Genomic DNA, 14,121 nt, shown 5'->3' with positions numbered 1-14,121 from the left:
ACGAAAGGGTGGCAGGAGCCACCAAAGAATTATGAACATCCATTTATGGTTAAAAGCCAGCCAACTGCTGGTAAAAAAAAAAAAAAAAAAAAAAAATAAATCCTGGTTCACAAAGAAAAGTGTTACAAATGAAACTCTTAAGATAATCGTTTCCACTTGGCTCTTACCTCCCGGAGTGGGATAATGAGGCTACACAAGTTCTCTTCCTTGCTGGTAAAGCAGATGTAATTGGTGGACACAAACATTTGCCCCAAAATGTGCATTTTGTTAAATGGAGTCCAGAGGGTACAATCTGTGTGGCCGTCTAATTTTTCATCTTTGGGCAGCCGGAAAAGTGCGCGGTACCTCTCACTCTTTGCCCTGGCATCAAGATCGCTGGAAGGCAAGAATAGTAACTTACCTCATGCAAAAGAAATGTTCCAATACCTTCTAAATGATGCAGCAATGGAGGTTCCCCAGCCCATCTTTCCCCCCCTTGATCTTGCTAGACTTATCCCTACCTCCTTGGCTTTCTACTGGAGCTAATGCCAACCTGTGACCCAAAAGCATAACGAAATGATTGTAATGTAGTTAGGTACCTTGTGTAGTCATTGTATAATCAACATCTGCGAATGTTCATAAATCTTAGGGAAACTAGGCCTGGACAGGAAGTTCATTCTTTTCCTAAAGGAGCACAATAATTTCTAAAGCGATTATTACATTTACACTTATCCAGAGCCACTTTGGGGGACCATATCTTTTAAGAAAGACCTAATGAGAATGAAAACAAGCCTCATGAGTCTGCTGGCTATCACTGTCCACCCGAAACAGACAAGAAATTACCTGAAATACAGGAACAACCCACCTCTTAGACAACTGGTTCTCTGTGGATACAATCTTTTCCTTGATGACTTCCTTTTTTCCTGTTCATCATATAGGTTGTTAAAACCTCTCCCCTCAAGCTCTACCTAACCTTAACCCCTTGATGGTCTAGTTTCTGGCTTCACAGAGCAGAAAGAGGCTAAGAAGCAGGACTCCTTCCAATTCTCTCTCAATCTCCAAAATTACCTCCACCCTCACCACTCTTACTGCCTTTCCCTGCTTCAAAGGCAGAGATCTCAACACACATAAGCATCGTTTTCCATGACCTATCAGATGTCACTTTTAAAATTATTTGTTTTCTTATAGCTTTCTCTCTATGTTCTCTCCTGTCCCTCACCTACCTTCATCGACAAACTCTTCCCATCGTATCCTATGTTCAAATCTTCTCCATTCTAAAAGGAGCAATCCCCTTCTTTTACCATGGAATCTCTTGGGAAAGCAGTCAATACCTGCCTAATTCCCTTCCTTGCCTGTCATTTGCTATATCATCCACTGCAGTAACCCATTCATCCTCCACCACTCCACTGAAACATGTCTCAAATCACCAAACACATCTTCACTGCGGTTACCTGTTGTCAGGTTCCAACTGCCAGTTGTACGCCAGTGAGTTCCAATTCTGTGTGTGTTACTGATCTGATCTCCAACTAACTGCCCTGTACCCAACTCAACTCGACATGATCAAAACTGAGCTCTCACATCCCTGGACAGGCTCGTCCCCCTCTCACTCTCTATCTCAGTTTAGGGCAAGCCCATGCATACAGTCACTCAGTGGAGCATCCCGGTTCTCCCCCCCTCTGGCTCTACTCCCATCTTCCAGGCTTCTTGGCAGCCTCTCGCCACTCTGTGCCCCGTCACCTTCCAGATGTGTGATGGATTTCCTTCCCTCTGTGCTTTTCCTTTGTGCTTCCCCCCATCATGTTATTCCCTCTACCTGGAACAGCCATTCTGCTGACTCTGCAAGGGTAACTTCTATTAACACTACCCCTGAGAGTCCGGCTCCAAGCAGCCTCCACTGAGAGGCCTTTCCAACCCTCAGCCCCATCTCCCCCTGCGTGTGCCCGTGGCCCTCTGCTCACAGGCTCAGAAGGGTTCCTGTCACACTGTACCCCTCCCTTTCCTGTGCAGTGAGTACCTCGGGCAGTCATACCCAGAACCCTTGAAGCTATTCAGAAAATGTTAAATTTCGTAAATGAATAGATGGGTTTCTCATCTCTAAAATCTGTCAAACTCAGTCTCTGTCACCTACCGTTTCAGAGCAGACACTTTTTTAGGCGACTTCTTCTTCAGTTTGGGCAGGGATCGATCTTGTTCAAATCCCTCATTGTCCAGGAGCTGCCTCATGGCTATATTGGCCAGCTGCTCCATGAGCTTGAAGGTCTCGTTGATGTTGAGAAATACGGAGAAGAAATGTTCACTGGACCGTGTGCTCACTTTGATCACGTCAGGCAGAAGCAGCGTGGCATTCTTCTCGAGCTGAGTGATGTCCACCCACCGGATTACCAGCTTGGCTGAGCACAGGGAACAAGGCTGGGTCAATACCTGGCTCCTTAAAATCCCTTCAAGATACTGCAATCACACCCCCCAGCCCCCACTGGCGCGGAACTCCTCTGACTTTGTGTGTTCATATTTATTATAGTTTTGTTTGTTAGTTATGAGAGACAAATTCAGACCACATCAATCCTGAGTTCATTAATTATTAGGGACTTAAGTCCGTGTCTACTAAATTAATGATACCTTTGGCGAATCTTTATTTCTTAATGACCATTTTTTTTAACAAATATTGAACTGAAAATAATCAAATTCACCTGTTAAACAGTTAAAAGAGAGTGTTGACCCAGTTATAACTACAGATTTATTCTTGGTATTTTGATGTGGTTTATGAGTTCAGAGCAAACCTCAGTAGACTTTCCAAAGCTTCCCTCTGAGATTCTAGACAACTTACCTTCCCTTCCCATAAGGAAAGAATAAAAGCAAAGGTGATTAATACTGAGGTACATCCAACCCTGACGGGGGACCTTGCCCTTCCAGTAGCTACAAGAGTAATAGTTGACGAGTTTCTCTTCCTCGGGCATCCCAAACAGCCTATGGAACTTAACAATGGCTTCTTTAAACTTCTCTGTGTCATCGTCTTCCTTCACATCGTTGATTTTGTTATACTCTGCAATGACGCCCTAAGCAGGGATGAAACACAAAGCACACCACTGGTGTTACTACGACGAGAGCTGCTTTTTTTCTGCAGGCTATACATATAGAAAGGAAAAAAATAATAATCTCTAAGGCTAGAATTTTTTTAAAAAACAATGAATTCTTTTCACAGGCAACCCCCAAATTCTAAGCTACTTACCACATAGCATTTGTGTATAAAAAGATTTTTAAGTAACAATATAGATTTTATTATTATCTATATATTGGAGCTAATCCTTTTATTAAATTCACTTAAAGCCCACCATTTTATTTTATAAATGAGGAAACATAAAGATTTTTCTAGTTCTGCTTTTCCTAGCTTATTATGATACAGTCATCCCAAAGGTCAATTTCTGCCTTTCTCAAAAATCAACAATCACGAATGGACAAGGAAGGAAAGACCAGAATGCATGTCACTGACACTTGGCCACAAACCCTGTCTCAAGGGCCATGAATAACATCAGGGAACCCAGAGAAAAGGAACAAGCAACCATTTGAACAGAAAAAGGGCAAATATGAGAGCAAAACTTATATCAGACACACAATTTTTGGTCAGTTGGACAAAAAATGAAATATTTGCACAGCAAGTGACTAGCTTAATCTACTGTTTAATCATTTTAGTAGCGTGAGAAGCTGTTTCATTGTTATCCAATGCCTCCATAATTCCCTGAACACTGCCTTCTCTTGATGGAAAGTGCTCCCTTGAATCCCACCTTTGACTTTGTAATCATCAAATCTCCCTCACCTCATCTTCATTTCTTCTGATCTCAAGGTAGCACTGGAATAGCATGAGCTTTCGAGCATGAAAATTTTGGCATCAGGTCCCAACCGTGTCACTGCATCGCTCTGCAAAGTTGGGCAACCTCTTAGCTTCTCTTTGATGTGACTGAACCCTCCATACTCAAGGATAGAAAATTGCAACTGCCTCATCCCCAGAATTCCTGCCTTTGGGCAATTATGCTTCTAGTATGTCCTGGATGCTTCCTATAAATTTATCTTCCAAAGACTAATTTTGACTCTAAGACTCTTATTATGAGAAGCCTGAGTGGTTCTCTACTACTACCAGTATAAAATCCAAAATTCTAGACCATGTACTTTTTAGATCCACTATAGTAGACTCTTGCCTAATTTCAGAAGAAGGAGAATATTAGAAGAGAGCAATGTATAACAAACCAAATGGTACCCATAAGTTTTAAGTGGAAAAACATTAAGTTCAGACTATGCCATATACAGATCTCCTAAACACCACATTCTAGAATGCTCACTTAAAATTTAAAAAGAAAACATTTTTAAATATGAAAGGATTTATGAGGATATAGATCCATCACTCTGAGACAGTCTGGGGCCTAATACACTCATATCAACAGACCAAACCTTCCCAAGTAGTTTCGACAGTAAGGATAATGCCCCTTATAATAATCCCTCTCAACATGCCCACACTTAAGAAAAAGAAGGGCTCAGAATATGGAATCTCTCCTTAGTTTGCTGTAACTTTCTTCTTAGTTTGCTGTAAATTTTTAGCCAGGTGAGCCGGATGATGGAACAAAGGGATGGAATATCTCCTTCCTATATGTTCTACAGGTTCCACATAATATAAAATAGGTCACCTGGTTCTAGGCAACAGCTCCACATAACTTTGGAAAAATTCCTACAATCCAAATATGCAAGGGATACTGACAGGTAATTCACAAAAACAGGAAAATGAACTTAGCAAACATGAAAAAATGTTCAACCTCACAATCAATCAGACAGAAAATTAAAACAGTAAGACATCAGCTTTGACCTGTTCAATTTGAAAAACCACTTAAATAACTATAATGCTGAAAGTAAGCAATGGTGTCACAGCATAGGCATTCCAATACAATGACAGTATCTACTAAGGTCCATTAAAAATGTTTAAACTACTTAATCCATTAACCAACATTTTGTAATCTATCCCAAAGGGAAAAAGCAAAAAGTATAGGGAGTTATATGAACAAAAGTGTTCACTGTATTATTGCTTTTGCCTGACCCCCACTAGTCTAGAAACTAATGAGACATCTAGAGAGAGGAACGTTAAAGTCAATTATGAAATAGTGTTCAGTTATTAAAATAACAAAATTATATATAATACATAGTACATACTGGTCAAAGAAAAAAGACATGATACAAAATTATATGTACAGTAAGATTATTATGATAAAATTCATATTGGAAATCTAGAAAGAAATATACAAAATATTATCTATGGTGTTTGAATTATGGCTGCCGCTGTAGTTAATTATTACATTTATAATTTATAAAAGTCAATTAGATCTCAAAACAAATAAATTTATTGGTTCTCTTAATTATTGGACAATCCGTGAATGCTTAAACTATTCATTTGCACATGAATGACATTCACACATAATTGCATTAATAATAGCAACTCCTTCCTCATAACTGGTTTCAGGGGAATTTAATCTGACACTTTTGGTGTAATGAAAATTATGAAAAGAATGGCTATTTGACATAATTGGTCCTTGTTTTGTTTTCTTTTTCTTTTTCCTCCTGGCTGGTATCACTTCTAAGCTTCAGTATCTTCCTATAGCTCTTTATGTGTACCTGTTTCCCTAAGACGATAGCAGGAAAAGGTAACCGAGAACCTCAGTAGTGGCCCCTGGATAGAGAAGATGCTTCCTGTCTGTGTTCCCCACACCAATGGCTCTTCCACTCCGCCCCTCCGACATGATCAAATTAGGAATCCTGACTCACTCCATTTACTTTACTTTGCAGAAATTCAGATACATGAGTTAGAAACAAAAATGAAGATGCTATAGAATCTGATTGGTTTTATCAACAAAACAACTCTCAATTATTCTAGAATAATGTGCGTGTGTGTGTGTGTGTGTGTGTGTGTGTGTGTGTGTGTCTGGGGGCTGCCATTTCCTCTTAGCTTCACACTGATCCTTTGCCATGTCTCCCCCTCTCACTTTTATCCTCTTTACTACTCTTATAATCTCTTTATTAAGGATGGAGAAGAAATTTAAATCACCAATCTTGAAGCAGTGATAAAATATTCATTTTGAGGGGTTAAGGGTGGCAGTAAGGAAGCACATTATTATATGTGCTCCTGTTCTTCTCAGTCCTAACTAATTTTTTTGTGGTCCAGTTAAAATTCAACTCTCTCCTTCAAAAACATCAGACTCTAGAGAACAATGAGATTCCATTTGTATTCGTTCCCTTCTTTTTCTGAATATGAAATTACTACATGTTCATGTAAAGGTTTAGTAAAGTAAAAATACAATAAAATAAAAATTGACCATTCTGTAGAATTTGAATGAAAAGCATGTCAGATCACTTCGTAGAATTCTTCCATCATGTAGGTATAAAGAAAGGCTTTCTTATTGTGACTAAAACTCCAGATGTTATAATAGAAAAAATTACTAACTTTGAATAAAAAATTTAAACTTTGCATGGCAAAAACTATCATGAGCAAAGTCAAAAGACAAATGACAAATGAGAGAAAATAACCACAACATGTAACACTGATAAAGGGCTAATGACCTTTACATAAAAAGAACTTTTAAAAGTTAAAGAAAAATAAGACCAAAAGTCCCACAGAAAAATAGGTAAAAAGATAGGAGCCAACAGTCAATAAACAGTGATACAAAAGTGGTCCTTGAACATATGAAAAGATGTTCAATTTCACTCATAACACTAAAGACAACACTAAAATATTTCTCTCCCACCAGATTGGCAAAAACTCAACAGTTTGATAATCCACCTTGTTGGTGAAGAATAACGACACATGCATTTACCATTTGACCTGAAAATCCCACTTCTACCAGTTTATCATAAAGATATGTCCCCCCAAAATGCAAATATATTAGAAAATGCTTAAATGTCCAAGCATAGGAGAATGGCTGAATTATCTATGGTGCATACACACATAATGTGCAGCTTAAAACAAATAAAGAACTAAATGCAACCCGGTGTCCTGGATTGGCCCATGGAATAAAAGAGAACGTGAAGTGCAAACACTGCTACAATCTAAATAAAGTCTGTAGTTTAGTTAACAATATTGTGTCAATGATAGTTTCTTAGTACTGATAAATGTACCACGTTTATATAAGATGTTAACAACTAGGGAAGCTGAGTGTAGGGTCTACGAGAATTTTTTGCTCTGTCTTTGTAGTTCTTCTGTAAATCTAAAAATCATTTCAAAATTAAAAAAAAAACAGAACTATTAAAATTAAACAACAAGAACAACACATGGACAATCTCTATGAACTTATATGGAGTGTTATCCAGCACTTCCGTGAAAAATGCACATGCAAAGAAGTATATATACCTGAGGCCTCATGTGCAAGAATTAAAGAGAAATCAGAAAAGTACACATATCTGCCTATTTTTACAACTTTTCTGTAAGTTTCACACTATTGCCAATTTAAACGTTTAACAACAAAACAAAACAAGACCTCCTCTACCTGTATTTTTCCTCTCACAAACGTGGTGATATCGTTCTCATTTTCAAAGATGGAGAGTGTCTGCAGTAGATTCTGCTCAAGCCATTCCCAGTGTTCAGTGATTTCTTTTCTGGAACCACCTGTACAAATGTAAAAATAAAAATAAAATAAATGTCAGCATTTAAAAGAGACCTAAAAAACGAGGCACATGTCATCTGTATTCATGCCACTAAAACAGAATTGTTTCAACAGTGCTGCTTTTAAATGCTTTCTCTCCTCCAGAAGAGACACACAGAAGACACCTAAAGAAGTGGAAACCCAAGAACAAGGACAGGAAGTCCTCACTTATGTCTTCGATAGGTTCTTGGCCTTCAAGCTGAATGATGTATAACGAAACCAGTTCTACCATAGGCTAATGGATATGAACAAGAGTTAAGCGCCTATAGCACCTCATCGACGTTCATCGACATTTTAACGAAACGATGTTATTCAAGGAGCTGCTGTACTGTGTTACAGTCAAGTCCGATGAGGTGAATTCAGAAACTTTTAGGCCACTTTCAGAATACAAGGCAGCAACATTTCTCCCATTCACTTTTCTGGATTGGGAGTTTAGCACTGCCCCTCTCTTTCCTTCCTTCTAGAACCTGCACCTCACAGGGTAATGGAGATCTGGTTAGAATACTAGGTTACAGTTGTTAAGTTGCAACAATAGGAAAGCTTCGGTATGCCACTGGAGATCTGATGTAACCACTTCTTATAATAGGCAAAGAAATGATCCTCACTCACTTCAATTATGAATGAGATGTGAAAATGGACTATCGCTCGGGAATAGCCGCCTGGCTCTCAGGAGCACAGTTGCCTTGAAATGTAATGGGATGAGGTCATCCTCACAGCTGCCGACCAAATCACTACACTTGGCCAGTCAGAAAGAAGCGCAGGTCAACTCACTTGGCAACCTCCAATGGAAACAACCCCAGCCTTGTAGCGTATGGAACCGGCACTGCTCCTACTCACAACCTCAGGGCATAACGGACATGTGGTCAGATGAGGTGTCACAGACTCTGGAGTAAATTCCCTTCCCTTTTTGTCCTGCTCTGGGATTGTTAATGGCAGAAACACAGTCTTATAAATCATCCCAATATGATAGATGTAAGTTGTATAGATACCACGTATCGTATTATAGATATGTATAACATATATATATATATATATATATATATATATATATATATATATATATATATATAAATTATATGCACTACTCATTCCAGAGTTACAGAATGATTTTGTGATTTCACTGATTCACCCTTCAGGCCTCTCCTTAGATTTCCAAGTTATCTTTTCATTGATTTCTTTACAATGTCTTTTCTCTGTTCTTTGTCGCCAATAATTCAATATATTTCAGAATCTGACTCTGATTCCTGACAAAGAAAGGTGGGAGACAAATGTTTCTACAAATGATACTCACAACTGTGGGAGCAGAATTAAAATCTCTTAGAGAATGAGTTAGGCTTGAGGGGTTTTAGACCGTGTGAGGGGAGGCAAAACCAAAACCAACCCAAGTTTATTCTCTTTTACTTCAAGCCCGAACACCAAAATTGCCTACATGGAATGCTTGTGTAGAGGATGAAAAGCAAATTTCTGAGTGGAGAGGCAGCCCTATGAAAATGCTAAAAAATAGTAGATGGTCTGTAGCATTTTCTGGGCATTTTTTATGGCTCACTCACTTGGGGTCACAGCCACCTACATGTAAAAGCAATCGATGACTCTGTATTACGATGTCATGGCAAGAGCTAGAACTCCAGATAACTAGCCCCCCTCCCTCTCTGCTGCCAGCCAGTTGGGTGACTTTAGACAATTTGCTTCATCTCTCTCTGTCTCAAGTTCTTTACACATAAAATGGAGACAAATGAAAAACAAAACAAAACCATTACCCATCTCAGAGCAATGTGGCAAAAATTACAAGGATTAATGTCTACAGATACCCTTTGGAAAGTAGAAAACACTTTTCAGATGCAAAGCACAATGCCATATTTAGGGAATGAGCCATTCTGGAGTTTGCCAGAGAGCTTTAAAACATTTTAGACTCAAAATTTTAAAATAATCATTGGGAAAATTTTGTTTACAGATAAGGAAGAGTGCTGTATGGTTTTACACTTTTTTGATGACTATTTTAAATTTAAACAGTTTTAGAAACATACTGCAGCCTTCCTTGTGTGTAAACAGGTCACCACCATCAACAGCTGTGACTGGCTGTGATGTACAGACAGAGCCCTGTCCAGAGTAAATGCCAGCCATGCACCCTCCACGCCGCCACACCATCTGTGTTTCTTCACATGGATGAAGGCACTGTCACATGTATGCTCCTTAGGACAGAGGCACTCTTGGGGACCCACGGGATGGCTGCACTTCTGCAGACCCATCGGGCACAATTCCCAGCCTCTGATTTTGCCTCCCCTCCACCCTTGCCTATGGTGACCACAGATGTGCCTTCCGGAGGCTGGTTTTCACATGAGCCCTTGGCTCAGCCAGGCATCTCACCATGCTCTGCCCTTTACCAGGAAGTCACACTGCATACTTGACTTTAGAGTCCCTGTTCCACTGGTCATGGAATCCAACCACAGTTCAACCTCCCTAGACGGAAAAGCCCATCAGCTACAAGACCTGGGGTAGACATATGCCTTCAGCTGTGCACATGTTGCCTTCAGTTTTCTTTATGCACATATAAGTACACCCCCCCACACACACACACACATACACACATCCAGGGTAGAAAGGGTATATATATGCATGCGAGCATTCATTCAACAAACATTTACCTGTACCTTCAATTTTCATGGTATTAGAGGAAGGTTGACATGACTGATCTCCATCTTCATGCAGCCATCTGAGCACTGTTATACTGAAGTTTAGGTTTACTATCCACACTGTTTCCCCACCTACTGCCTTCTCTGTGGCCCTAGGACCTCCTGCTCTCCACCCTGTCCTACTGTCCATCATTTCCATTAGCTCCACCTTCCCCCTCCCAATACCATTTGTACCACTGGTTCTCCTCCCTACTCACTGCCTGGGAAGTAAGTCCCCCCATTTCTGTCTTCCATGACCATCACTGGTCTCCCCTCCTACTGTAGTTGTGTGTGCTGTTCCTCTGCTGTCCTCCATCTCCTGTTGCTTCTCCCACACCTGTCAGTGTCACATGAAAAGTCTGGTTTTTAGCATTTTCACCAACCACTCACTGCCCCCATGTGTAGGAGAGGAGCTGGGAGTGCAAATCTCAGTATCTTCAGCTCTGCAACTCTTTCAGCTTTCTCAGTGCTCTCGGCCTGCGGCTGGGCTACAAAAAGGTTTCGGAGGTAGAACTCTTCTGGTTATATCCACACCTACGATTCCAAAGTTCTAGAAGGCTGGCTTCTAGACAAGGAGGAACTTTGTGTTCCATTCTATGCAACCATATACTATTTGAGGAAAGACACAAATGTCAGCAGCCAATGGCAGTTTTAAGAATTAACTATGGATTCCTATCTATACCCAACAGATAATTCCAGGGCGAGTAATGAAAATGTGCCTTTTACAATTATATTTACTGCACAAATGCACCATACTTTCTGCACACTTCTCTCAATGCACAAAGAGTAAATGAGGACATGCATTCATGGCTCCAGGCTCTGGGTTCTAGAAGTACGAGGACACCCATAAGGCATAGCTGGGTTCATCCCCCAGCAGATGAGACAAATTCCAAAGATGTCAATTTAGTAAAAACTATTTCTAAAAGCAGGTGTCCACTTCTGTCCACTTTTGACCCCAGAACAAACAAGCGGTCCAGGTCACCTCTCAGGGATCGTGGAGCCAATGTCCCGTGAACAGTTTTAGAGCAACTGTCGCTTTTGCCAGACCACACTTTGCAGACCAACGAAGACTCCAAAGGAAACATGTTGGAATCCTAGCTCTTCCTTCTAAATGGCTCTTTCATTTCTCAAGAAAATAAGTACGAGTGCTGCAATATCTCGGATCTCGGAGCTCTTCTTTTGTTACTGCTTCAAGTGAGATAACGCGAAGCTCCTTTGCCCTCACTCTGACCCGTAGTTTGAGCAAAATGTGTTGGACGCTCAGAAGAGAAGGGAAGGGTTTGGCTGTCGACTTTCTGGAAAGGCCTCATTTACAGAGATGCAGTGGGAAAAACAAGCTGACCCAACTGTGCAATCGGCTGGAACAACAAAGAAAGCTGGTGTCATGTATGAGAATACTTCAGGAAGTCTAAGTGAAGGCATCTGATGAGGGAGGTCAAAACCAGATCAACCCTTGCTGGGCTTAAGGTAGTTAGAAATTAATTTTGTAAAAAGAGAATCCAAATACCATTCAAAGTGGGCTTTTTAAAAAAGCCGTAGGCCCTGTGCTTTTATCTGGGCAATTTCAACATTATCTATGATGATGAAAAATACTAAATCATCCTCGTCTAATTCGTCATCTAGTTTGAAATGTATCTTAAAGCACACGCAGTCTACTTGAAATAAAAAGGAAGAAGCATTGAGATGGACCCACAAATTGATTCCATCATAGCCGGCCTCTGAGGTTTAAGAACAAAGGCTTCAGTCCCCACTGAGATACTCAGTGCATATCTCTTTGTGATACATGATTAAGAATACAATTTGGTTCTGAGACTTCAGCACTAAATTCCAGGATAATTTAGATGGTAAATTCTCACTGATCAAGAATGTGTGTATGCACATGTGTAGGTATATAGTTGTGTGTGTCTATTTGTGCAAATAGGAAACCATTCATGACACAGCAGGAAACAAAATAGAGCAAAGCCTACCCATTAAATCTCCTATGAATTAAAAAGCAACCAAGCTAGCATTTTCAGACACCAGGATAGGCTGGATCCCAGAGCTGATCCAGTTCTCAAATGAATAGCCTGAATGAACAGCCCTGAGAGCTACCTAAAAAGGGAACCAAAGGAAGGAATCAGCTATTTTATGGCTTTAACCAAACAAAACTTTAGTCCCAAAGGTGATAATTTTGAAATTTAAATACCAAATGAAGGCAAGCTTAATACCCAATACACTAGAGTAGCACCTGCTGTCCCTGTAGTATTTACAAAGCCACCATGTACTCTCTACTGCCAGGAAAATGACACACTTATATTTGGAGAGGGCAAGAGATAAAATCCCAAAATAATGTGGTGATTTAAACCATTCTTAGAAACAAAAGGGAGATTTGTGGTTTAGAGATCTAAATATAATTTATTGAAATGTATTTAAAGCTAGAATTAAAAACAGGTTAAAGACAATGATACTGTTATTTATTGCTTGTTTGTACTTATCAAGGCCAGATGCTGTGCTTAACTTCAGATACTTTATCAAAAGTAATCTCACAGCAATTGTCTGCGTAGCTCCAGCTATAAGCCTTTTATATATGAGGAAACTGAGGCTGTCACATTTCTGTAAGATCAAATCCAGATTTTTCTAGTCTCCAAAACCTACACTCTCAATTGCTACACTTTACCACCTCCTGACATATTTTAGAAGTGGGGTAAATATGACTAGAGATTAGATTATCTGGAGTGACAAGGAGCCTGGTTATCAGGGAGATGGAGATGATATTACACAATGACTCAGACCACAGACTATCAGAAAAGTACACCTGGTTTCAAGTCCACCATGCCATATAGTAGCTTTGTGACCGTGGGGAAGTTACTTAACCTCTCTGTGCTTCAGATTCCTCTTCATAATACGGAGGAAAGAACACCTACCACACGGGTTTGTGCTGGGCATTAAAGAAGATAACACACGTAAAGTCTTTAGCACAGGTCTAGAACATGAACAGCTTTAAGTAAACAGAAACTTTTGCTATCATCATCATCATAAGCAACGCAACACAAAGAGCTCATCCTGAAATGCGATACAGAAGATACTTCTAGAGGTCCCGACACTAAGATATCAGCTGTTCAACTGTTGCTTGACTGACACACACTCAGCGGAAATCTCTCTGGCCCTGGCATGACAGTGTTTGAACTGCAAAGTGTATTATGTGTTACTGAGAGAAGGCCTAGAACAACTCCTTGTGTAACTATTCTAAGCTCCTTACATAACTCTGCTTATAATCTCTTACAGGTCATAACAATATGCGCATGGCTTTATAATCACTTTAAGACACGAGAGGCCCAGCTAACTCACCCAACCTTGGCGTAGGAATCAGGGGTTGATGTCCTTATTTTACGTAAGTGCCAAGGTCCTGTCCTACCCTGCTGGAGAGAATGCAAATGGCTAGCTCTCTAGGGCGCAACTGGGAGAGAGACACTACAAGCTTCACCTATATGGATATGCTTTGACTCAGCATACCTACTTCTCTAAATGTATCCTAAGGTGATAATTGAGGGATGTGATAAGATTTTGTTCACAGGCTATTCGCTGAGGTTGTTTAAAATGCAATTAAATTAGGGGGAAAACCCTAGATTTCCAGCAATAGCCTATCAGTTAGTTAAATTATGTTATATACACAATAAAATATTATCTACCTATTAAAATTGACATTATAGAAATACATTTTATTGACATGGAAAGTCTATACGTATATATGTGTATGTATAGACAGCATTATATATGAATATAAAGCCTGGAAGGTGATTTATGATGTATTACTGTTTTTTAAT

General features: G+C 39.8%; 1 protein-coding gene across 1 annotated transcript in view; it reads right to left on the bottom strand.

Moving 5' to 3' along the window:
* The window catches only part of TBC1D9 (TBC1 domain family member 9), an 85,642-nt gene that overhangs the window by 30,472 nt on the left and 41,049 nt on the right, over positions 1-14,121 (bottom strand). Inside the window, exons 3-6 of the mRNA XM_019730800.2 lie at positions 7,494-7,612; positions 2,804-3,032; positions 2,108-2,369; positions 168-375 (exon numbers count right to left, since the gene is read on the bottom strand). Coding sequence (XP_019586359.2) covers positions 168-375; positions 2,108-2,369; positions 2,804-3,032; positions 7,494-7,612 — 818 coding nt within the window. The remainder of the gene's footprint in view (positions 1-167; positions 376-2,107; positions 2,370-2,803; positions 3,033-7,493; positions 7,613-14,121) is intronic.

Source organism: Rhinolophus sinicus, linkage group LG07 (assembly GCF_036562045.2).
Source record: "Rhinolophus sinicus isolate RSC01 linkage group LG07, ASM3656204v1, whole genome shotgun sequence".
Lineage (NCBI taxonomy): Eukaryota > Metazoa > Chordata > Mammalia > Chiroptera > Rhinolophidae > Rhinolophus > Rhinolophus sinicus.
Note: the sequence above shows the minus strand (reverse complement) of the source record. Positions and strands in the feature narration are given on the sequence as shown.